Here is a 26,685-nt window from a genome sequence, read left to right on the forward strand (position 1 = left end):
TTGGGCTCTGCGCTGACAGCTCAGAGCCTGGAGCCTGCTTCGTGTGTTGCCCTCTCTCTCTGCCCCTTCCCCCACTCATATTCTCTCTCTCAAAAAATTAACAGGCATTAAAAAAATTTCTTTCAGGGGCGCCTGGGTGGCGCAGTCGGTTAAGCGTCCGACTTCAGCCAGGTCACGATCTCGCGGTTCGTGAGTTCGAGCCCCGCGTCAGGCTCTGGGCTGATGGCTCAGAGCCTGGAGCCTGTTTCCGATTCTGTGTCTCCCTCTCTCTCTGCCCCTCCCCCGTTCATGCTCTGTCTCTCTCTGTCCCAAAAATAAATAAACGTTGAAAAAAAAAAATTAAAAAAAAAAAAATTTCTTTCAAATGGTTTAAGAAAAATTTTAAGAAAGAAGTTTATAGTAACACAGGTCTACCTCAAGAAGAAAAGCCTCAAGGGGCGCCTGGGTGGCTCAGTTGGTTAAGCGTCCGACTTCGGCTCAGGTCATGATCCCATGGTTCGTGGGTTCAAGCCCCGCATTGGGCTCTGAGCTGACACCAGGGAGCCTGAAGCCTGCTTCTGATTCTGTGTCTCCCTCCCTCTCTCTGCCCCTCCCCTGCTCATGCTGTCTGTCTCTGTCTCTCAAAAATAAATAAATGTAAAAAATAAAAAACCTCAATAAAACCTCAAATAAGCAAACTAACCTTACACCTAAAGAAGCCACAAAAAGAACAAAACCCAAAGCCATCAAAAGGAAAAAAAATAATAAAAGATTAGAGCAGAAATAAATGATACAGAAATTTAGAAAAAATAATTGAACATATCAATGAAACCAGAAACTGGTTCTTCTATCAACAAAAACTGATAAACCTCTAGCAAGACTCAACAAAAAACTAAATAAAGAAAAATTAAAAAATAAAATAAATACCTAAGAGAGGGAGAGAAAGACCCAAATGCAATTAATGAAAAAGGAGAAATAATAACCAACACCCGAGAAATACAAACAACTGTAACAGGATATTATGAAAATATCTATGCCAACAAATTGGACAACTTGGAAGAAATGGATAAATTCCTAGAAACATAACCTACCAAAACTAAAGCAGGAAGAAATAGAAAATCTGATCACATCAATTACCAGCAATGAAACTGAATCAGTAATCAAAAAACTCCCAACAAACAAAAGTCCAGAACCAGACGGCTTCACAGACAGATTCTAGCAAACATTTAGAGAAGAGTTAATACTCCTTCTCCAACTATTACAAAAAATAAAAAAGATAAACTTCCAAATTCATTCAATGAGGCCAATTACCACCCTGATACCAAAACCAGATAAAGACACAAAAAAGAGAACTATAGGCCATTATCTCTTACAGATGCAAATATCCTCAACAAAATATTAGCAAACCAAATCCAACAATATATTTAAAAAAGCATATACTATGATCAAGTGGGATTTACTTCTAGGATGCAAAGGTGGTTTAATATTTGCAAAACAGTCAGGGCGCCTGGGTGGCTCAGTTGGTTTCAGTGTCAGACTTCAGCTCAGGTCATATCTCCCGGTTCATGGGTTTGAACCTGCTTTGGATTTTGTGTCTCCCTCTCTCTGTCCCTCCCCCACTCAGGATCTATCTCAAAAATAAACATCAAAAAATAATATTCGCAAAACAATCAATGTGATACATTACATCAGTAAGAAAAAGAATACAAACCATATAGATGATGCATTCTGTCCCACAGATGCAGAAAAGCATTTGACAAAGTACAGCATCCATTCATGATAAAAACCCTTTGCAGAGTAGGTCTAGAAGGAACATAGCTCAATATAATAAAACCCACAGCCAACATCTTACTCAGTGGTGAAAAACTGAGAGCTTTTCCCTTGAGGTCAGGAACAAGACAAGGACGTCCATTCTCACCACGTTTATTCAACATAATGTTGGAAGTCCCAGCAATTAGCAACATAAAGAAATAAAAGGCATCCAAATTGGTAAGGAAGAAGTAAAACTCTATTTACAGATAACAGGAGACTATACACAGAAAACCCAAAATTCTCCACCAAAATACTAGAACTGATAAATGAATTCAGTAACGTCACAGGATACAAAATCAATGTACAAAAATCTGTTGCATTCTTATACACTAATAATGAAACAAGCAAAAAGTGAAATTAAGACAACAATCCCATTTACAAATGCACCAAAAACAATAAAAGATCTAGGAATAAACTTAACCAGAGGTGAACAACCTACACTCTGAAAAATTTTTAAAAACTGATGAAAGAAAATGAAGATGACACAAACAAATGGAAAAACATTCCATGCTCATGGGTTGGAAGAATAAATATTGTTAAAATGTCTATATTACCCAAAATCAATCTATACATTTAATGCAACCCCTATCAAAATGCCAACAGCATTTTTCACAGAACAATCCTAAAATGTGTATAGAACCACAAAAGCCCTCAATAGCCAAATCAATCATGAAAAAGGAAAACAAAACTGGAGGTATCACAATTCCAGATTTCAAGTTATATTACAAAGTGGTGGCAATTAAAACATATGCTACTGGCATAGACATGTAGATCAGACAGGGGTAGGATAGAAAGTCCAGAAATAAACCTACTATTATATGGTCAATTAATCTTGGACAAAGGAGAAGTGAATATACAATGGAAAAATGTCTCAACAAATGGTGTTGGGAAAACTGGACACTTACACACAAAAAAGAATGAAAATGGACCACTTTCTCATACCATATACAAAAACAAATTCAAAATGTATTCAAGACCTAAATGTGAGACCTCAAACCATAAAAATCCTTGACAAGAGCACAGGCAATAATCTGACACTGGCCATAGCAACATTTTTCTAGATAGTTCTCCTGAGACAAAGGAAATAAAAACAAAAGTAAACTACTAGGACTTCATCAAAATAAAAGACTTCTGCACAGAGAGGAAACAATCATCAAAACTAAATAATACCACCCTACAGAATGGGAGAAAATATTTGCAAATGACATATCCAATAAAGGGTTAGTAGCTAAAATATATAAAAGACTGACACAACCCAATACCTAAAAAACAAATAATCCAATTTAAAACAAGAATATGTGAACTGACATTTCTCCAAAGACGACATACAGATGGCCAATGGCCAACAGACACATGAAAAGATGCTCAACATCACTCGTGATCAAGGAAACGCAAATCAAAACTACAATGTGGTATCACTTCCCACCTGTCAGAATGGCTAAAATCAAAAACAGAAGACACAAGTGCTGCAAGGATGTGAAGAAAAAGGAACACTCATGCACTGCTGATGGGAATGCAAATTGGTATAGCCATTGTGGAAAACAGCATGGAGGTTCCTCAAAAAATTAAAAACAGGGGTGCCTGGGTGGGCTCAGTCAGTGTCAGACTCTTGATCTCAGCTCAGGTCTTGATCTTGGGGTTGTGAGTTCAAGCCCCACGTTGGGCTCCACATTGGGTTTGAAGCCTACTTAAAAACAAAAGTTAAAAATAGAACTACCCTATGATCCAAGAATCACACTACTGGGTATCTACCCAAAAATACAAAAACATTAATTCAAAGGGATACATGTACACATGTTTATTGCAGCATTACTTATAATAGCCATACTATGGAAGCAGTCCAAGTATCCATCGAAAGATGAATGGATAAAGAAGGTACTGCATATGTTTGTACATACACACACACACACACACACGAATATTTAGCCATAAAAAAGAATGAAATCTTGCCATTTGCAACAACATGGATGGACCTGAAGAGGACAGTGCTAAGCGAAATAGGTCAGAGAAAGACAAATACCATATGACTTCACTCAAATGTGGAAACTTACGGGAAATTCAAAAAACAAAAAAGAACAAAAAAAAAAAAAAAAAAAAAGGAGGGAGAGAAAAACCAAGAAACAGACTCTTAACTATAGAGAACAAACTGATGGTTCCCAGTGGGGAGTTGGGTAGAGGTATGGGTTAAATAGGGGATGCGGATTAAAGAGTACACTTACTGTAATGAAATAAAATTCAATTTAATTTTCAAAATTCCACATGGGGGCACCTGGGTAGCTCAGTCGGTTAAGCGTACGACTTCAACACAGGGCATGATCTCACAGTTCATGAGTTCAAGCCCCGCATCAGGCTCCAGTTCAGAGCCTGGAGCTTGCTTCAGATCCTGTGTCTCCCTCTCTCTCTGCCCCTCCCCTGCTCGCGCTCTCTGTCTCTCTAAAATAGATGTTACAATTTTTTTTTTAATAAAATAAAATCTTTTAAAAAAATTCCACAATTTCATTACCTCAACATCTTCATAAAGTTAACCCCTTTTTACCTTTTATATCTTGGTACAAATCACTTCATCAGGGCAGCCTTCCCTACAATTCTATTCCCTCTTAAAAGATCAGGACAAGCTCCTTATTACATACTCTCATATTACCCTAAACTGTTCCTTAACTTTATCACAGTTGGTCACAGATTAAACAATCAGAAATAAACATCTCCCCCATTAGCTTGTACTCCAAAGCATCACCCCTTTACCTCAAAATGCTCAGCACACAGTACAGTAACTGCCTTCCACATGTTAAGTGTTCAATAAATGTTTTGAATAATGACAGCACACCCACACACTCTTGGATAATTTACTTGCATTTAATGGTCTACTAAATGCCAAACTTCCTAACCACTACTTAATCTCATTTTGATGAAAATTATGTATGGAAGCTCTTATCAAGAAAAATACACACACATAAAACTCTTCAAGAGTTCTAGGACTTTCTGAAGCTTATCCATGGACCAGATTTAAAAGTTTTGCTCTAATAAAAAATCATGTTTGTTGAGGGATGGGAGGTGGGGAACCTAATACCTTACTCAAGAAAGTAGCTACCTATTTGACTGTCCCCTCCAACTCCAGAAACTCACTAAATTAATCTTCCAAAGAGGTAGTTCTGATCCAACCAAAAGTCTTCATTTATCTTTCAGCTTTGACCCTTTGGCACTAAATTTCACAGACAAGGAACGTCTCTCAGCATCAAGGCTGGTAAACAGCAGAAATCAGATTTGACCCAGATCTGTCCCATGCTCTCCATTACCTAATCCTATGGTTTTCTTACATGCTACCTCTTCTAGTTAGTATAATCTCTCATCCCTTGCTTCATTTATGCCTGCTAAAGTCATATCCATGCTCAAATACTACTCTTCAATATAGCTTTATCTGTTCATCCCATCAAGGATCTTTCTCTTCTTATAAATTCCTATAGCGCTTGTTAATTATACAATTCTAATAACCCTTAAATAAACTGCCTTCTGCTACATACAATTCAATTTTCCTCCTGCCAGTTACTGGACTATTGTTTTTAAGCTTCAAACCCACCCTTCTATACTCTGCTTTGTCATCCTACAGCTGGGACTCTAGGCCACATTTTTCCTTTGCAGCTGGCTTCTTGTTAAGCTCTGCCAATGAAGGGGTCCTAGTAAGAGACTAGAAAGCTGTAGGAGAAAGATGGGATACTCTCCTTTCTGTTTGCTTCCCAGTCCTGTTTTTGGTTCCTTTTGCTGCCAATTCAACTCAACAACTCTTCCTCAGGCCAGAAGCAGTTTATTCTAGTAGCCACAGTTGAATCCAGTTTGCAGTTTTTGTGACACAAAACCAGCATCATCATGACCCGAAGAAGCACCAGCCAGCCAAAATTCCCTTAGCAAAGTTTTGAGCCCCAGCTCGAGGCCCCTCTTCAGATCTCAAAAACATTCATGCCCACTAAGGAAAAACCACTTTCCCAGGGGTCAGAGTTTTGGTGCCACAAAGCATTTCCTCCAAGCTTCTTGCTCTCTTCTTTCTCCCACTTCTAGAGATAGTACCTACTTTCCTGAGTGGCTATCTCCATATTATGTTTTCTTTTGCCTTTTCAGTTCTTTGGGGCACCTGGGTAGTTCAGTCAGTTCAATGTCCAACTTCAGCTCAGGTCACAATCTCACGGTTTCTGAGTTTGAGCCCCACAGCAGTCTCACTGCTATCAGCACAGAGCCCCCTTTGGATCCTCTGCACCACCCCTGCCCCTCCCCTGTTTGAGTGCACTAAATAAATTTTTTTTTTTAAATGCTGTTAAAATCACTAGAGTGGTTTCTGTCTCCTAACTCTTCCCCGACATATTTTTACCAATTTTGTATTTTGACTGATTTAAACAACTTTATGAATTGCTTAGAACAAGAAAACATCTGATGATCTCTATTATGATACTTTTATAGTAAGCAACCAAAATATTTAATGAAGAAATGAAAACCTTATCGGCCTCCAACAGCCTTGTCACTTCTAAGCATATCCTCTAAACCCTGCTCAAAGAGCCTCATTGATTCTCCAGGTAGTTTCTTCCCTTTGACAAATATAACAATCATCTGACAGACTAAGACCCCTTCAGGCATTTACTCATTTGAGGAACTGCCACTTTTAGCGTTCTAGCTTGCACCTGCTTCTCAAATTTTATTAGATAACTTGTTTCTACGCTTACTTGCTCTCACTTGAGGTGAACATTTAAACCGTTTTCAGGCTTACAATTTTAAATTCCATCTTCTAATCCATAAATTCTGTTTTAGAAAGTTATTTCTCTCCAATTATCCTTCTTCCTGATACTGATAATAGTTTCATTACCAGTTTCCTCATATATAAATGACACAACTACATGACCTTTAAGATACTTTCTTGCTTAGGGATTACATAGTACCTCTTTCCCAAATAAATCAGCCCCTCAACAAATTTTATTATATTCTTATTTATATAACTTGATACTCTGTGAAAAATATTCACTTTAGATTTTTAAACATTAAAAGAAACGGAAGTCTCAAGGCTTAAAGTGACTTACTTATTCAAGATCAGCCATACTACTGCTACTTTTATTTTTATCTCACAAAATTTAGATACAAACCCCTCACAGTTTAGAACGTTTCAGTTTAAGGCTAATTATCTTCTGGTAATTTCAGGTTAAAAACTTTTTCAAGTCTATACAGTGGAAGGAATCACAATACCTTTTATTTGTCTCTTTCCTTTTGTGCTTGGTTATTTCTTTTAAGGCATACGGAAAATGACTCATAAAATGGTGTTTGAAATCAATAAGATAATTCTTTCGAAGCCACGACTCCTATTAAAATAAATAAAAATTAGAAAATCTACATAAAACAATTTAAAATAACCAATTAAACTTTAAGCAGAAATGGGACCACTTATTAATATTCAACTATATATTTACCATTATAATACATCTTTTGCTTATGACAGAAGATACAAATAAATTTTAAAATCAAAATAAATTACAGCACCCAAATGTCACCCACAGATCTTTCTGGTGTTTAATAATTATCATTACTTGTATTTTATTTACTGTTTAAAAGAAAAAGGGAGAAACTAATTAAGAAAATTCTGAATTTGAACCACTAGTGCAATATTTGTAAAATATACCAGAAAGTCTTTGTACTAGTGTTCCGTTACACAATAACTCTATTTCCCAGCAATTCTATTATTTCCCATTAAAAATATTTGTCAAAAAGCAATGCAATTCTCTAAAGTTCTTGCAGTACTCATGAATCTTTCTCTCCTACCTGAAACACTTTTTCCAAATTACAACACTCTTATTTTCTCCTATCCAGAGAACCAATCATTCCATTTTTCCAGGGACTAAAAGGTTTCTTGGGATGTAGGACTAGCTGGTTACCCTACAGCTCCTTAGTATCCTTTACTGTAGTCTTCTCTTTGTGCTAATTTATCACTGTATGCTCAACATGTCTTCTTGAACTTCTAACAGGCATGTTAAATTTAACATGAATAAACTGATCTCCCCACCGGCAGTCACACTGCCATTTGGATCATAACGCAGGCACCATTCTTGCTCCTCTTTCCTTCACTACACACATCAGCAGTCCCACTGACTTTATCAGAACCCAGCTGCTTCTCATCACTTCAACTCTAGCTACCATTCTATTCTAATCCACCACTCTTACCAAGATTACTGCAATAGCCTCCCAACTGGTCTCCCTACTTTTCCTCTTGCCCTTGTCAAAAGTCAATTCTCTACATAGTAGCCAGGGTGATCTTTTTATTTTTTTTAAAGAAATGTTTATTTTTGAGAGAGAGACAGAATGCAAGCAGGGCAGGGCCAGAGAGAGAGGGAGACACAGAATCCGAAGCAGGCTCGAGGCTCTGAGCTGTCAGCACAGAGACTGATGTGGGGCTCGAACCCACAGACTGCAAGAACATGACCTGAGCTGAAGTCGGATGCTTAAGCGACTGAGCCACCCAGGCGCCCCTACGGTGACCTTTTAAAGCATAAACCATACTTCCAAATAACACAGGAAAGAAGAAAGGGAGTAAGTATGTATGTAGGGCAGGACCGGTCATTCATAGGAAAGATGGTGTGAGTTTGGGTTCCACAGTTTTGCTAGACCTGGATGCTGATCACAGAGAAGTTCACTAGTGTTCTATGTACCAATTCATCATATTAAAGTTAAATAAACATAATTCAGATCATGCCACTTCCCTGCTGAAAATTCTCCAATGTCTTTTCACCACACTTGGGTTAAAATCCAAACTTCTTACCATGGACAATAGGGTGCTACATGATCTGGCCACTGTCACTTTTTTCCCTTATCTTCTACCATTCTGTTAGTACCTCACTTGCACAGGCTTTCCTGCCATTCCTCAGATATGCCAAATTTGTTCTCACTTCAGGGGCTTTGCACTTGCTGTTCCCTATGCCTGGAAGGTTCTTCCCACAGGTCTAAGACTTGCTCCTTTAACTTTATTCAGTGACATTTAAAAGCCACGAAAGCGTTTCCTGACTATCTATTTAGAATAGCTCCCCCTTGAGGCACCTGGGTGGCCCAGTTGTTAAGCCTCTGACTCTTGATTTCAGCTCAGGTCATCCATCTCACAGTTCATGAGTTTGCCCCGCACTGGGCTCTATACTGACAGTGCATAGCCTTGGGATTCTTTCTTTCTCTCACTCTCAAAATAAATAAGTAACCTTCATAATAATAATAATAATAATAATAATAATAATAATAATACAGCTCCCACTCACTCTGTTCCAGCACATGTTCTCTTTACCCTGCTTTACTTTCATCTTTCTTCTTAGTATTGACATTATATATTTGTTTACCATCCACCAATCCCACCAAAAGTTAAGTACTGGGAGGGCAAGCAACCTTGTCAGTCATGTTCATCTATATATTCCCCGAGCCTAGAACAACACCTGAGACTCTGTACAGCAACATTATTCAACAGACCTTTCTGCAGTGATGGAATTATTACTCATCTGTGTTTTCTAATACCACAGCCACTAGCCACATGTAGCTATTGAGCACTTGAAATGCATCAGTGTGACTGAGGAACTGAATCTTAATTAACTTAAACAGCCATATTTATAGATGCTCAACAAATCCTGATGCATAATTGCATCACGTTGTACAAATTCCAATCTTCATGGGAAAAAAGACGTGGGCAATGAAGTATATAAACTAAAAATAGCAAGCATTAAAATACAAAGCTATGGGGCACCTGGGTGGCTCAGCTGGTTGAACATCCGATTTGTGATTTCAGCTCAGGACACGATCTCACAGTCAAGCCCCATGTCAGGCTCCATGCTGAGCATGGAGTCTGATTGGGATTCTCTCTCTCCCTCTCACTCTGCCCTTTCCCTGCTCATGCATGTGTGCACACTGTCTCTAAATAAATAAACTTTAATAAATAATAAAACCTGGATTAAAATGAAGTTTCTCAACTATGCAGCAAATAAACACATTTAGCAAAACCTAAAAGCAAGCAAGTGTCCCAAGGCTGCACCTAATCTAGATGCCAATTTATCAATAGAAGCCCTATACATTTTTTCTGTTAAATTTTTTTTAATGTATATTTATTTTTGAGTGAGAGTCAGAGCGTGACTGGGGGAGGGGCAGAGAGACAGGAAGACACAGAATCCAAAGCAGGCTCCTGGCTCTGAGCTGTCAGCACAGAGCCCGACATGGGGCTCGAACCCACGAACCGTGAGATCATGACCTGAACCAAAGAAGGATCCTCAGCCACTGAGCCACCCAGGTGCCCCCTCTCCCCCGCCTTTTCTTTAATTTTATAGAGCAAGCCAGTACACGCACAAGCAGGGTAGAAGGGCAGAGGGAAAGATAAAGAATCTTAAGCAGGCTCCACGCTCAACATGGAGCCCAATGCGGGGCTCAATCTCATGACCCTAGGATCATGACCTGAGCCGAAATCAAGAGTCAGATGCTAAACCAACTGAGCCACCCAGGTGCTCCAGAAGACCTTCACATTTTCTGAGAGAAAAGAGCTACAATTTAGGTTGTGGGACACAATTTGCATTTAAGACCAAGGAATGTCATTTCATTCCTCTTTTAAAGTTTGAGCTGTTAGGGGCGCCTGGGTGGCGCAGTCGGTTAAGCGTCCGACTTCAGCCAGGTCACGATCTCACGGTCCGTGAGTTCGAGCCCCGCGTCGGGCTCTGGGCTGATGGCTCAGAGCCTGGAGCCTGTTTCCAATTCTGTGTCTCCCTCTCTCTCTGCCCCTCCCCCGTTCATGCTCTGTCTCTCTCTGTCCCAAGAAAAATAAATAAACACTGGAAAAAAAAAAAATTTAAAGTTTGAGCTGTTATAGGTTATCCAGTATCTTAACTACTAAGCTATAACTGAAGATGAGTGAGACAAACATAATGGTAACAAAAAATAAATTAATGCATTTTAATGTCACCTTGTACAGCTCGCATACATATTCATGCTTTGTCTCTAAAATAATGAATCTTGGGGCACCTGGAATGGCTCAGTCAGTTAAGCTCTGACTTCAGCTCATGTCACGATCTTGTGGTTCATGGGTTCAAGCTCCCCACCGGGCTCTGTGCTGATAGCTCAGAGCCTGGAGCCTGCTTCAGATTCTGTGTCTCCCTCTCTGCCCCTCCCCCGCTCATGCTCTTTCTCTCAAAAATAAACATTAAAAAAAAATTTTTTAACAAAATAATAGATCTTATCTTATCCAGTTATTACAATTCAACATAACCAATTTGCCAAGGTAAATTAGAGAATTCTACCAGTGTATGCTTTTAAATACTATTTCTATTCGAATTAAACTTTCTTCAATTTATTTGAATTTTAAATAGTATTCCGGTTCAGTATTCTACATAGCGTTCAACAATCTATACAAAACAGTCTTCTGAATATAGTGTCCTACGTTAATGAACTGTTAATAAACAGTCGTATTATAATAGCACAGAATAGTTCTAAGGCATACAACTTGAAATATCCATAAAATTAAAGCAGTGTTTAGATCTTTTCACAGTATTATCTGAACAATAGTGCATAATATAAAATTAGCATAATTAATGAATTTGCATTTGGTCCTACCATTCTATCTGGTTACAAACACTATTACTAAAGGATTAACAATTAGTGCCTGTGTGTCACCAAACACCAAAATGCTTAGAATTTTTCTTAGTTTTCTAAAAATGAAGGAAAGACTGGTACTTAAGGTTTATGTTGATATCGTGACTTTTACTTTCTATCCCAGCTTCAGATAAATCCATTCAAGAATGCAAATAACATGCTTTTCCAAAAACCTGTATGCATTGTTAGTCACTAACTTACACCATAGGTTAATTGCCATAAGGGACAGTAAGCTTTGCTTTCATAAAATTATACACTCTACCCCCAACCCTGATCAATTTCTTGCCAATGTATGCAATGAATCATGAGACAGGCTCAAAACTGTAGTCAATAAAATACCATCCTATTTGAAAAAGCAATTCATGTAACAACCCTACAGATGATGGATAATGGGTTAATAGTGCTAGAGCAAGCTCTTACAAGAAACACACACCTTAGTATGATTCCACAATGCTTTTCAGGATCATTGAATACTCTTTTTAGTTTATCCTTCATCTTATTTTATGGAGTCTATTAACTCATTCTAAATTCCAGCTTGAAATAAAAATTGAACAAAACCAAAAAACTGCTTTGTCAGTTTTGTACACATGCAGGCAACTTCAAGGATTCACACCTGCCTAGTCAAAAATCCTTGCAGAAATTCTATAAACCGGATACTTTAAGCTTTAAAGTATTGTTCCTGCAGCTGCCCTTTAAGTGTGCTATCATATTAATTTAATACCAATTAATCTTAGATCTTGTTTTTCCTTATACCATGGACTATACATTATATTCTCTATACCACAGCACTTCAAAAAGGCTGCCAATATTCAACTCTCCCCCACACAGCAGATAAATCATCACGAAACTCGTCTTTACTATCATCTTTTCTAGTAAAAAACTACTACACAACTTAGAATCTTAGGTTAATTTCACGCAGACCATACCTAGAACTACAGCTTACCTACAGTGAAAGGTGACTTTTAGAAATGTGTTCTGATCTTATATCCCTTGCCAAGAGAAAACAAAACAGCATGCACTAATCAAGTCTGTAAGTAATTTCTTCTCTAAATCACAGTAGGTTAGTTATAAGATCTTCACTGTGGTCCATTTCTGCTAAAATTGACAATGTGGCATACACTGGAAGAAACTCCTTAATAAGCAACTTTTTTAATCCCGTAAGAGGCCTCCAGAAACTAGAACGCTCCTACGTAATCAATCTGCCATAAACAATACATGGTAACACTACTGTAATTACATCTAATAAAAGCAAATGAAAACAAGCTCATTCAGTTACACATTTCACTTAAATTAAAAATATTCAGAGTGGGGCACACGAGTGGCTCAGTCAGTTGAGCATCTTGCCTCTTGATTTCGGCTCAGGTCAGGATCCCAGGGCCACAGGATCAAGCTGAGCATGGAGCCTATTTAAGATATTCTCCCTCCCTCCCCCCACCCCTCGTGTGCGCACAAAAAAAAAATCTTTCTGCCCCTCTCTCCTACTTGTGCTGTCTTAAATAAACAAACAAATTTCAGAATCATCTCACAAGACTATCTTAACTTGCATTTTGGGGCTAAAATAAGAAACAAGCTTATAGTTACACCACTAGAATTATTTTGGAAAATGCATAATCAATTAGTAGCAATCAATTAGTAAATTTCTAACCTGCCCATTTATGATAAAAGGCATTACTTAGAAAATAAAGAATCCATTAAGTTCTCACCAATTTATGAGTTTCATCATGTTGTTTGGAGAGTTTCCACAGAAGGGAAATAATATTAAGAACTTGCTGCATAACCTGCAGAGGTTCTCTTTCTATACCATTTCCAACAGAAGCAGCTAGCTGTGGAGGCACAGCTTCAATCCAGCATTCAATTAGCAATGGAATTATTATCTCAATAAATCCTTTCAAGTTTTCAGTAGATGACAGGCCTTCATCCACACTGCTTAGTCCTCCAACCAGGTACCTAATAAGGAAAGGTAAGAATGAAAAATAAAAATTAATGATTAAAAAATATCACTCCCTGTTTAATTTAAATCTTAAATGTAAAGTACCAGTAAAATGAAGTTCCCTGAATTGACAATTACATTGATCAAGACTAGTAAGAAAATAAAATTCTAAGATGACAAAGCCAAAAAAGACCATCAAGTTTTATTTCTCATTAGGCTTTGTAAGAAATGAACAAATTAATACTTTCAGATGACTCCTCCCATCAGTAAATAAAATCAAATCATGAGTAACTATATGAAAACTATAAAAGACAACTTCATGTCTCCCCACAATTAGCCATCAATGATCAGCAGTTAAAATTCAATATAGGAAAACTGAGTGTGGACATAACTGAAATCCTTCTTACCGTAGCCTGAACTGTGAACTGACATTTGGCTGTGAACCCCCATTTTCATAAACCTGGATGTGCTGCTGGTCGTTGGCATGTTCCTTCCAGTTGATAAAAATGGAGTTGCTAGTGGCATGGGGATTTTCTTTTTGTTCCTGAAGTCCTTCACTTTCTCTCAACCTACTGGATCCATCTGCCAAGGCCTGAAGGAATTTACTGAGTCTCACTAAGACTTTCAGCCTCCACTGCTGAGAAGTGAGTCTCCGATTAGGATTTACAGAAAGTATCCAGGACTGGGATCTGTCTCTATTTACCAGTCCTTTGGACAGCTGCTGATGAGAAATAAGTTCTACAAAATTCTTAAGCAATATACTGCTACGGCCAGTAATTAAGGCTGGGTACTGTTCCAGCAGAATGTCCAAAACTTTTAAAGAGTCCTCCTGAATTCCTTCAGTAATGTGAGTCATGGCACTAGAGAGATGGGCACTTACCAAAGGAAAAAATGGAGAAATTTGTTCAGCTCGTATTTTGGGGGCCAGGAATTGAAGAAGTTGAACTGCTGCTAATCGTACATTAGCATCTTTATCTGTAAACACAGCAGTCACTTCACTTAATATGTTTGAAAGGTGTGCATCAATTATAAATGGGTATTGAGACAAAAGGTCTTTAAGTCCAAGAAGAGCACTTTGTTTAACCCCAGCATTGTAGTGATGCATCTGTGACAGCAAATCCTAAAAATAAAAATACAGGATTTAGCTATATTATAACATTTTCAAGTAAACATGCTAACTAAAACTATGCTAATAAATTAACTCTCCTTGAGGAAACTACTTCAGTAAGTATTTTTGAAATGTTATTTAGCTTTTACTAAGATTGTTTTATCTTTAAAATATATTTAGCTTAATAAAAACATTACATAACTCTTGGTCAGAATCTTCTTTCTGAAATTAACCTGCATGTAGGCTATCATTTAAAGTGACAACAATCACCATCACTACTGAAAAACCTACTATGTACCAAACATATGGTAGGTACGTTTATATACTCTTAATTTAACAAATGCATTCTCCTTATTTTATTTTATTTATTTTTTTTTTTTTATTTATTTTTGGGACAGAGAGAGACAGAGCATGAACGGGGGAGGGGCAGGGAGAGAGGGAGACACAGAATCGGAAACAGGCTCCAGGCTCCGAGCCATCAGCCCAGAGCCTGACGCGGGGCTCGAACTCCCGGACCGCGAGATCGTGACCTGGCTGAAGTCGGACGCTTAACCGACTGCGCCACCCAGGCGCCCCTCATTCTCCTTATTTTAAATAGTCTTTCAGGATATGTGTGTATTCTGAGTATAACATTTGACAATTTTATTTGTGGAATACTTTATACCATCTGTGGGGAAAAAAAAAGTAACTTCAAGTACCTTTTCAATTTTATTTAACTTCAGAACTTAAAAGCAAAACTAGAAAATGTTGATCTTCACAAAAACTGGTTCACAAATGCTCATAACAGCTTTACACATGGGAGTCAAAAAGTGGCAACCAAATGTCCATCGACTGATGAGTGATAAAATGTGACATTAACCATGCACTGAAACTCTATTCAACAGTACAGAGAAATGAAGTACTGTTCTCACAGATACGCTGTAACACAGATGAACCTCAAAAACATATTAACTAAAAGACCAGTAACGAAAGACCACATATCATATTATTCCATTTATATGAAATGACCAGAATAAGCATAAATACACAGACAAAAAGCATATTAATGGCTGCCTAGAGCTAGGGGAGAAGAATGGGGAGTGACCTGTAATAGATATAGGGTTTCTTTCTGGCATGATAAAACTGTTCTAAAATTAGATTGTGGGGATAATAGCATAACTATAAATACATTAAAAGTTACAGAATTGCACACTTTAAATGGGTTGATTTTATTATGCATAAATTACATTTCAATAAAGCTGTTAAAATTTTAAACAAAACTATTGCTCAAACTTGAATTAACTTCACACATTTACTGAGAACCTGTAAGTTATGTGGGTTCAAAATGAGTAAGACAAGATCTTCGGGCTCTGCACTGGGTGAGGAGCCTGCTTAAGATTCTCCCTCCCTCCCCCCAGTTCGTATACTTTCTCTCTTAAAAAAAAAAAAAAAATCAGTAAGAAAAGATCTTCATGAACTATAAAAACAGCTAGAAAATTGTCACATCAAAAACTTGTTACATTGAAAAGTTAAACAGAATTTCTTCCAGATCATATATTAACACATCAAATAGGTATATAACAGAAATCACTGTGCATTTAGTTGAGCAAGTCTTTCTGGAGGAGATGGGAAAGCTGCAGTGGCAACTCAGATTTGATTAATGGACAAACTCCGAACTTAAGCTGTCAATAAACCCTGAGAATCAATACTACTTTTCACAAAAAACATTCTAGATGATTTCAAAGAAAAATCTTACTTTATCAAAACAGTATTTATGATTTACCTTTATATTAAGTTTTCTATTGTTCGTTGGAAGAGTTCCATCTTCTTTGAGTTGCTCAGGCAGATGTATAGTCTTCGTTTTAAAGTTTGTAACAGTAGCATTTTCTAATTTGGGTTTCTTTTTACCCACTTTTAGTTTTACTTTTTGAAAATCATCTTGGCGTTTTCTTTTTTTAGTCATTCTTGAGTGCTATAATGAAAAGAATTTTAAAAATGGATAAAGAAAATAACCTATAAAAGAATAAAGAAGGTATTTTCCAACATTTATATTACTCAAATTTATTTCAAAGCTAATCAAGAATCAAGCCCAACAGTGACTGTGCCAAAGGATCAAAGTATTAAATGGAGAATACCTTTACCAACAGGTACACCTTAGTCAAGACACATATAAAGAGAAGTCATCAACAATAAGGCAACAACCCTGCCACAAATCTGTCAAGCGTTTTTAGCTGTGGAATGGAAACCTTCTGAAATAACCAGGTCCAGGTTTGGGGTGGGTGGCTGGGGGAGGGGGTGGCACACAGATTGCTAAATATACCTTATATCTGTTCCTGGCCCCCCAAAGTCCCTGAGGAACCTCTACTAATGAAACAAAACTAAGTCTGAAGACTAATGTTTTTATCTAACGCAGCCTTTAACAGCCAGAAAAGGTTTCATGAATCTAAACTGGTGCTTGAAAAATGTGTAAGATTCAGAGATAGGAAAACACTGTATGATTCAGGGGTAGAGAATAAGCCTGCTATGGGCAAAAATGAAGTATCAGCATTTTGAACACCAGGATAGGTTCAGACTAAACAGAAAACAGTATCCAAACCAGGAAATAAAAGCCGTATAAAAGGGAGTATAGTATAACAGAGGAGTAAGGAACAAAGACCAGCTAGGCCACTGTTGTAATACATAACCTGGGCACAAATATGTCATTTTGTACTTCCCCCCTTCATCATTCTTTCAGTTTACATCCAAAACTTCCCACACAAAAATTCTGATCTGTGCCTCCTACCCATTCCCAGGCCACCTCTTAAATCCTTTACTTCTACCCCAGACTGTTATTAGTTTCCCCATCAGTATGCTTGCCTCGTTTCTAGTGTCTACTCCCCAGTCCATTTGCTAGAATCACGAGAGAGCTCTTTCTAAACACAGATCTGGCTCAGGAGTTTTCAGCTGTTCCTCCACTCCCTTACAGTAAAAACTCCATAGCTTGACATTTCACGTCCTTCCTAACTTCCCCTCCAGCTTTATCTTCTCATAAGCTAACATCTATCTAAAATATAGCCTCCTATACCTGGAATCAGCTCAACCCTTCTTGAAAACTTTTCCACATGCTACAAAAATAATGAATTCTGCTCACCACTATACACCCACTAGAACAGGTAAGTACCTCTGAAATAAAACATCTCGTCTATCATAACTATGCTATGTCCAGAATTTTTTTTAGAAGTCACAACAATGTGACTTCACAAAAAATGTGAATAAAATGAAGGTTTACATTATTGTGAAATAAAATGGCTTGTGCAAGACCAAGCAGCTCAAGTTCCAGGAATCCAGAAGCCAATCCCCTATAACATTACATCCAAATTCACATGATTGCAAGGTTTTACCACATTAGAGCCCCTTAAGCTAGGTAGGATTTGGCAACATAGGTTAAAAGCAGATTCTAGAGCCAGACTGATTCAGTTCTTATTCAGACTGCCACTTTCTAGCTGTAGTTAAAACTGTGCCTCAGTTTTTATCTGTTTTATCAAAACAGGGATGATGATAATAATACTTACCTTATATAATTGTTACAGGATAGGATTAATAAGGAGCAAATGAGTTCCTATTTGTAAAACACTGAGAACTGCACCTGGCACTGTTCAATACGTATAACAACACGTACATTTTCCTCAAACTCTTAGGACCAGAACATTATCAAGCACAATATGAGACACATTATGTACACTGGCATTCAATTCTCACAAAACCAAGTGAGGAAGGTGGCACTAAATTAAAGATGAGCCTCAGAAAGATTTGTCAGTCCTGTGTTAGGGAGTTGAAGAGGGACTTACAAAACAGAGCTCTGCAAAATCAGCTTTATGTTACACATACTGGAATTAAGGTGAGGACTGGAAACCTGAGTGGCAAAATGCCTTAACTTATTTCATTTATACCAATTCCAAGTTTTCACCCCACCCACACCTCTAGTTATTCTAGTTTTAAAAAACAGATAAGCAAAACCTAAAAAGAATACTCACCTGGCCTTTTTATTTAAAAAAAATTTTTTTTAAATATTTACTTTTTTGAGGGGGAGAAGGGGGGGAGGGAGAGAGAGGGAGAAAGGGAGGGAGGGAGGGAGGGAGAGAGAGAGAGAGGGGACACGCACAAGTGGGGAGGGGCAGAGAGAGAGAAACAAAATCCGAAGCAGGCTCCAGGCTGTCAGCACAGAGCCCAAAGTGGGGCTTGAACTCATGGACCAAGAGATCATGACCTGAGCTGAAGTCGGGCGCTCAAATAACTGAGCCACCCAGGTGCCCCTCACCTGGCCTCTTTTAATACAAAAAGTTTTTAATTAAGCAAGCACTCTTTGTGAACTTTCCCTACAATTTTATTATTAGCTAGTACTAGAGATGAAAATAAACGGTATGAGACAAAAAATGAGTTAACCCCCACTCACCAATCCTCTGTGCTATCTTTAGCCACTAACTACCTGACCTGTGTCCAACATACAGTCGGTCAAGCTTATACCATATTATGCATCACTTTATATCAGTCACAGTAATTTCCCTATTAGAAACTAAGAGGGCTGATGGCCCTTCCTTGACTTTTAAAGCTAATAATATTATTTCATGGTACACAAAGACCATTTATATACTAGGAATTTTTAAAGTCCTATTACCAATTTGTTACTTTCACATTAAAATAAAGATTTTCAGGGGCACCTGGGTGGCTCAGTCGGTTAAGCATCCGACTTCGGCTCAGGTCATGATCTCGAGGTTCGTGAGTTCGAGCCCCACGTCGGGCTCTGTGCTGACAGCTCAGAGCCTGGAGCCTGTTTCAGATTCTGTGTCTCCCTCTCTCTCTCTGACCCTCCCCCGTTCATGCTCTGTCTCTCTCTGTCTCAAAAATAAATAAACGTTAAAAAAAATTTAAAAATAAAATAAATAAAATAAAATAAAATAAAATAAAATAAAATAAAATAAAATAAAATAAAATAATAAAGATTTTCAGGGGCACCTGGCTGGCTCAGTCAGTTAAGCTCAGACTCTGGATTTTGGCTGCTCATGGGATCAAGTCCCACAATGGGCTCACACTGGCAGCTCGGAGAATGCTTGGGATTCTGTCTCTCTCTCTCTCTCTCTCTCTCTCAAAATAAATAAACTTAAAAAAATAATAAAGGGGATGCCTGGGTGGCCCAGTCAGTTAAGCCTCTGACTCTTGATTTCCACTTAGGTAATGATCTCAGGTTTGTGAGTTCAAGCTTCACTATCAGCAGGGAGTCTGCTTGAAATTCTCATTCTCTCTCTCTCTCTCTCTCTCTCTCTCTCTCTCTCTCTCGGCCCCACACCTGCTTACGCTATCTCTCCCTCTCTCAAAGTAAATAAACTTTTTAAAAAACTTTTTTTTTTTTAAAATAAGTTAAATAAAGATTTTCAAGGACACCTGGCTGGCTCTGTCGGTAGAGCATATAACTCTGGATCCTGGATCTCAGGGTTCCAATTTCAAGCCCCATCATGGGTGTGAAGATTACATAAAATTAAATCTTTAAAAATAAGTAAATAAAACAAAAATAAAGATTTTCATAGCACAGCAAATATTCTGAATAAGCCACTTTTACAGCAGCCAACACTGAATAGTAGCTAGAAAACTCAGGCGTCAGGGGTTGAAATCTCACATCACTGGACCTCCTACGCGGGTGAGCCCCTAAAGTTTTAGAAGTGAATTTCATACATTCCAGTCGCAAGTCTTCTAATTTCAACAAAAGGAAGATTCCAGCGTGTCAGAATTTCGACCTAATCGAATTTCAGCTACTTTGTCTACCACCTTAATTTCCAGCATCTTTTCCAAAAGATAGATAAATAAAAATGCACACTGCAGTCGACCTTTGGTAATTTCCCCGCCAACCCCTTACTCTCACGAGTTCCTCCCAACTCTCCTGAGGGGGACAATCGGAGACACCAGACTTCCCAGAAAGTAAATGCCCCACACAGGGGCGCCTCCAGACAGCCGCCGAACCCACTCTGCTCCGCCAAGACTGTAAACCCCCACACCTGGACGGCGACGGGGCCGAGTAGGAGACGCCCACTCATCCCCACCGCCCCACTTCGGTCCAGCATCCCACAAGTGAAGAGCCGGCGGGATGTAAAACTACCGTGCCTTCTACTCCCACGGACGGCGATCAGGGCCACAGTCGGGGAAGTGGGGCCCAACCTACACACCCCGGCCTAAAAAGTCTCCGGGACGCGAAACCGCGCGAACCCGCCCAGTCACTTGAGGCGCTTCAAACGCCCGCGGGGTGCCCCGCCCCCGCACAGCCCAGCTCCGCACCCAGGCCCCGCTCCGCCGCGGCGCCGCGGGACAGCCTCCGGACGCGCAGACCGGCCACAGCCGGCCCGGCCCGCCTGGGCCGCGGACCGGGGGGCGACGGCCCCGCGCGCCGTCCCACGCCCCGGGAGGGCCCGGCCCGACGGGCGGCGGCCGCTCACCTGAAGGCCCGCCGGGACCGGGGCGCGGAGACAGAGGAGAGGAGCGTCCGAACAGAAGCCCACGAGGCGACGGCGTGCGCCACCGGCCTCAGCCTCTAGCTCCCGGAGCGTGTTTTCAAATCGCCTCGTCCTCACGCGGCCGCGTCTCCTTCCGCCGCCCGGAAATCAGGGCCCCTCCCCCGCCGCGCCGCGCTCACGTGACCGCGGCCCGCAGCCGCGCGCAGCCGGGGAGGCGGGAGTGGGAGAGGTAGGCCCCGCCCCCGGGAGGAGGGGGCCCGCCGGAAGCCCCCCGCTCTCCGGGAAGCCCAGGGAGGAAAGCGCAGGATCCGGGGACAAAGCTTGGCCCTAAGTCCAGCCCTGAACTTGCTGGGCGTGCATGTTGGGGGGTGTCATCCTAGTTACAGCTGCCTGAGAGCATGCCTTTTCTCCCTTCGCTAGACCACGATTCCCCAGACCTGCAGCCACATTCAAAGAACAGAAGTTGAACTGAATTGGGAAAGGGAAAAGTTTCAAGCTGCTAGAACCACAGAATTCCTGAGGACGTTAACCTGGATGGAAGTTAAGAATCACTTGACCAAGGGCAAAGTACACCTAGTAGCTGGAACCTAACAGTCTTAGTCGAGGATTTTCCCTCATATTTCAATAGCTCAGCACTAAGATTCCTACTGCTGAAATTAAGTGGGCCCAGGGAAGCTAAGGGAGAAATTGAATGCCTAGAAAGGGTTGAGAAAGCAAGGAGAGTGGTTCTTTGAAAGATACCCTTGCCAAAGACTGGCTGGTGGAGTGGAGAAAAGAACCCCAGGTGTGGACCTGAGACCTTGATCCAAATTTGCCTCTACAGCTTACCAGATATAAAACAGTAAAACTGACAATCATATGAGCCTCAGTTTATGAGCAGAGACCCAAACGCAGGGACTAAAACCATTCCTGTTCTATGATCAGAGACAAAGCTGACTCAAATACCCACCTTTCCCTTCCCTGGCAGCAGAGTCATACTACCACAATCTGCCTTGAGTCCATCATAAACCCTTGGGAGTCAGCAGCATTATATGGTACTACATGACATTAAAAGTTATGAGACTGGATCAGAAGAGGAAAGATTTATTGCTAGCCAGACATGTCCCCTAAACTTCAGATTCCTGGCTAACAGATTTTTCAACATTTCCTTTGAACATCCTATATACATCTCAAGGTGAACATGTCCAAAATGGATCTCCCTATTTTCCCCCTGAAATTTATTCCTATCACAGCTTCTTCATCTCAAATAGCAACTTCACCCCTCTAGTTACTCAGGCCAAAAACCCAAAGAAAGTCTTCTTTCTCCCACATCACACATGTAATTCATCAGGTGATTCTGTTGACATCAAGTGTTTCCACCACTTAACATCACCTCCCTTGCTATCATTATGGTCCAAGGCATCTCATGATCATTATAGAAAACCTCTGAACAGGTTTGCCATTTCCACCATTGCATTCTCATGTTTTCCCCTTACATTCTAATATCAGCAGAGTAGCTGTGTGATTAATTTCAAATCTCAGATCAGGTCACTCTTTTGCTCAAAACCCCTCATTAATTCCCCACTTCACTTGGAATAAATCCAGAGTCCTTATCATGGCCTCAAGATCTGCCATATTCTGACTTATTACTGAACCTCTGGGCACTCCAATGACTTTCCTTTTTCACTCTACTCCAGCCACCCTTGCTTCTTTGCCTGTAGCAAAGTGGCGCTGGTGGTGATGTAGCTGATGGAAGTGCTTGGCCTGGCTAAGGGAAGTAGCCAGTCTTCAGCCAACTATTACCATGGGGAAATGCAAATCTCATGTTCAAGAATAAAGGAAAACAGAAATCCAGAAATTTTTATGAGAAATATTACCTTTTTTTGAAAATGTTTAATGTTTTTATTTATTTTTGAGAGAGAGAGAGACAGACCACAAGCAGGAGAGGGGCAAAGACAGAGAGAGACACAGAATCCGAAGCAGGCTCCAGGCTCTGAGCTGTCAGCACAGAGCATGATGTGGGGCTCAAACCCACAAACTGTAAGATGACCTGAGCTGAAGTCAGACACTTAACTGACTGAGCCACCCAGGTGCCCCTGTAAGAAGTATGATCTTTAAATACTGGTGAACAAGAACATTGTTTCCTGTTTTTAAAACACTGGGGTGTCTGGCTGGCCCAGTCAGTAGAGCATGCAACTCTTGATTTTGGGGTTGTGAATCTGAGCCCCATGTTGGGTGTGGAGATTACTTAAAAATAAAACCTAAAACAACAACAACAACGGCGAAACACTGTGTAGGCCAAACAAAATACTTACAAGCCAATTGCCAGTTTCCAACCCCTGGTTAAAGACATGAAAAATATATACATTAGGATAATGTATTTTATGCATTGTATTTATTTTATCCATATGTATTTTAATGTATTTTAGCTTTTTCCAACTCTAAGTGATGAACTCAGCAACTGCAAGGATCATCTGCTTAGCCCAGCCAGAACAGACCTTTGATAAATAACAGTAATATAACTAATCAAGGTCTTGGACCCACGCCAAAAAACACATACAGTGAACACGCATTCTAGAATCCGTGGTATATTTCATTTTCAAAATTCTGTCCAATTGGCCACAGAAACTACAGTATTAGTTTCCTGGGGCTTCTGTAACCAAGTGCCACAAATTCGATGGCTTAAACAACAGAAATGTATTAATTTGGGAGGCTAGAAGTCTGACATCATGGTTTGGCAGGGCCGGTTCTTCCCGAGGGCTCTGAGGGAGACTGCTCCATGCCTCTCTCCTAGCTTCTAGTGGTCTTAGATGAATTCTAAGTGGGTTGTAGATGATTTCTCTGTGTCTTCACACTATCTTCCTTCTATGTGTATCTGTGTCTGTGTCCAAATTTCCTCTTTTATAAGGACACCAATCATATTGGATTAGGGCCCTCTCTGATGACCTCATTTTTAACTTGATTACTTCTGTAAAGACCCTGTTTCCAAATAAGATCACCTTCTGGGTTGCTTGGGGGTTAGGACTTCAACATGTCTTTTCGGAGGGACACAATTCAACTCATATGGGACACGAAGATCTGTGTCCAGAAATATCTGTATTTAATCTGAACAACCTCTCTTTTTTTGTCTATGCTCAGACACATCACAAAAGCCGAGATTAAGTAACTTCTACACAATTTGTATAACCGTTTCAGGTTCTCTGTTTTTTATACCAGACTTCCAGTTAATGTTTGCTTTCAAATAGGGTACCACTCCTTAAAAAAAAAAAAGTTTAATAAACTTGACTTTATAATGTTGAGGCAAATAATAAAAGCATAAACATATTAAACTCTTACCTTATGCTCTTAAACTCTTACCTAAAGCGACTGCTAACACACAAAAATCAGAGACTTTTTGAAGAAAGCTGAAAAGGAGAACTTCAAATCTGGTGCTAAACCAGAGACAAAAATTCAAAATACATTCTCTAGGAATTGACTTATAGGATATATGCAAATTACTCAGGTAACTACCTGGTATATATATTTTTAATTTTTTTTAATGTGTATTTATTTTTGAAGGAGAGAGAGAGAGAGACAGAGCGTGAGCAGGGGAGGGGCAGAGAGAGAGGGAGACACAGCATCTGAAGCAGGCTCCAGGCTCTGAGCTGTCAGCACAGAGCTCCATGCGGGGCTCAAAGTCACCAACTGTGAGATCATGACCTGAGCCACCCAGGTGTCCTTGCCTGGTATATTTTAAAGGGCAATAAATGGCAACAAATGTTGTTATTGACAATGTATCATTGTGCAAAATGAAACTTTTAGTTAGGTCTCCTAGGTAGGAAAGTAACAAGAAACCAGTTCTTACTTTAAAAGGAATTGATTGAGATACTGGGCAACACATAGGATGGCCAGGAAGACTGCTGACAGCTTGGAAAAAGACAGGAAGGAGGAACACAAGCTAAGAGCTCAGAATATGACCACCATTGTACCACAAAAATCAGTTCAAGACATGAGAATTGGAAATGAGGAAATAAAATCATCTCCATTTACTGATGTGATTGTATACCTGGAAAAAAAAAAAATCAATTGTAAAGCTACTACAAACAAGAATTCATAAAAAGTGAGTCAGTATAAAATTAACATTCAGAAATCCATAGATTTCACATATACAAACAATAACCAGTTAGACAATAGAATGGAAAAGGAAGTCCCATTTACAATAGCAATCAAAACAGATAAAATTCCTAGTACTGAGTGGCACCTGGGTGGCTCAATCAGTTGAGCCTCTGACTCTTGGTTTCAGCTGTGCATTGATAGTGCAGAACCTGCTTGAGATTCTCCCTCTCACTCTCTGCTCCTCCCCCTTTCACCTGTGTGTGCGCTTGCTCTCTCTCTCTCTCTCTCTCTCTCTCTCAAAATAAATAAATAAACTTAAAAAAAATTCCTAGTACCCAGGCGCCTGGGTGGCTCAGCCGGTTAAGTGTCCTACTCTTGATTTTGGCTCAGGTCATGATCTCACCATTCATGGGTTCGAGCTCTGAATCCGGCTCTGTGTTGACAGCAAGGAGGCTGCTTGGGATTCTCTCTCTCTCTCTCTCTCTCTCTCTGTCCCTCTCCTGCTCTCTCTCTCAAATCAATAAACTTTAAAAAACAAATAAATAAACTTTAAATATTTTTAATAAAAAATTCCTAATACTGAATAAGAAATCAGATTAAAATATACAATATCCTACAGGTGTCAATTTTCCCAAAATTTATTGGTAAATTGAATGAGATCCCAATAAATATGTCAACAGAATTGTTTTTTTTTTTCTAGACCTACATAGGCTGGTTAATATCTGAATATGAAAAAAACAAAAACAAAAACCAACAACTAAGAATAGCAAGAAAATTTTGAAAAAAAAAAAAGCAGCAAGAAGGGAGCAGCCCTATTAAATATAGAAACATATTCTAAAACCTCAATAATTTAAAATATGGATTTTGGCATATGAATAGACAAATCAATGGAACAAAATACAAAGTCCAGAAATAAACCCAAATAAAAACAAGAATTTAGTACTTATAAGGTCAATATCTCCTATCAATAGTATAAAGATAAATGGTTTGCACAAATAGGAAGCCATTTGGAAAAAGATAAAGTTCAGTTCATACTTTACATACTATCTTCAAAGATATAAATTTTAAAAATCCATTAAAGTCTCAGAAAACAGAATTATTTTATGATTTTGACCTTGTCCTAGGACTTAAAATCTAAACACCAGGGGGGAAAGTTTCAAAAATTTGATTATAGGCTTTTCCCAAAACTTTCAGAAATCTTCTGCAAGACCAAAAAAAAAAAAAAAACAAAAAACAAAACAAAAACAAAAACAAAAAAGGAAATAAAAAGTAAAGTTACAAGGCAAATAACAAATTTGGAAAAATATTTGCAAGTCATATCACAGGAAAAGGAAGTAAAGGATTAATTTTCTTTTTTTTTTAATTTTTTTATGTTTTTATTTTATTTTTGAGAAACACAGTGAGAGCAGGGGAGGGGCAGAGAGAGACAGAGACAGAATCCGAAGCAGGCTCCAGGCTCTGAGCTGTCAGCACAGAGCTTGACGTGGGGCTTGAACTCACAGACTGAGAGATCATAACCTGAGCTGAAGTCAGACACCCAACTGACTAAGCCACCCAGGCGCCCCAAGATTAATTTTCTTAATATATAAAGAACTCCTAGAAACAAATAAAAAACATCATGTACTTAATAAGAAAATATTTATTTCCAAAGAGTTTATAGAAAAAGAAATATAAATCACCCTAAATAAAAGATT

General features: G+C 39.2%; 1 protein-coding gene across 1 annotated transcript in view; it reads right to left on the reverse strand.

The window, feature by feature from the left end:
• TEX10 (testis expressed 10) overlaps positions 1–21,079 on the reverse strand; it is a 62,552-nt gene extending 41,473 nt beyond the window's left edge. The window contains exons 1-5 of the mRNA XM_030293599.2: positions 20,900–21,079; positions 16,222–16,410; positions 13,759–14,471; positions 13,125–13,368; positions 7,012–7,124 (exon numbers count right to left, since the gene is read on the reverse strand). Coding sequence (XP_030149459.1) covers positions 7,012–7,124; positions 13,125–13,368; positions 13,759–14,471; positions 16,222–16,401 — 1,250 coding nt within the window. The 5' untranslated portion in view covers positions 16,402–16,410; positions 20,900–21,079. The remainder of the gene's footprint in view (positions 1–7,011; positions 7,125–13,124; positions 13,369–13,758; positions 14,472–16,221; positions 16,411–20,899) is intronic.
• Positions 21,080–26,685: the final 5,606 nt, after the last annotated feature.

This window comes from Lynx canadensis, chromosome D4 (assembly GCF_007474595.2).
Source record: "Lynx canadensis isolate LIC74 chromosome D4, mLynCan4.pri.v2, whole genome shotgun sequence".
Classification (NCBI taxonomy): Eukaryota; Metazoa; Chordata; class Mammalia; order Carnivora; family Felidae; genus Lynx; species Lynx canadensis.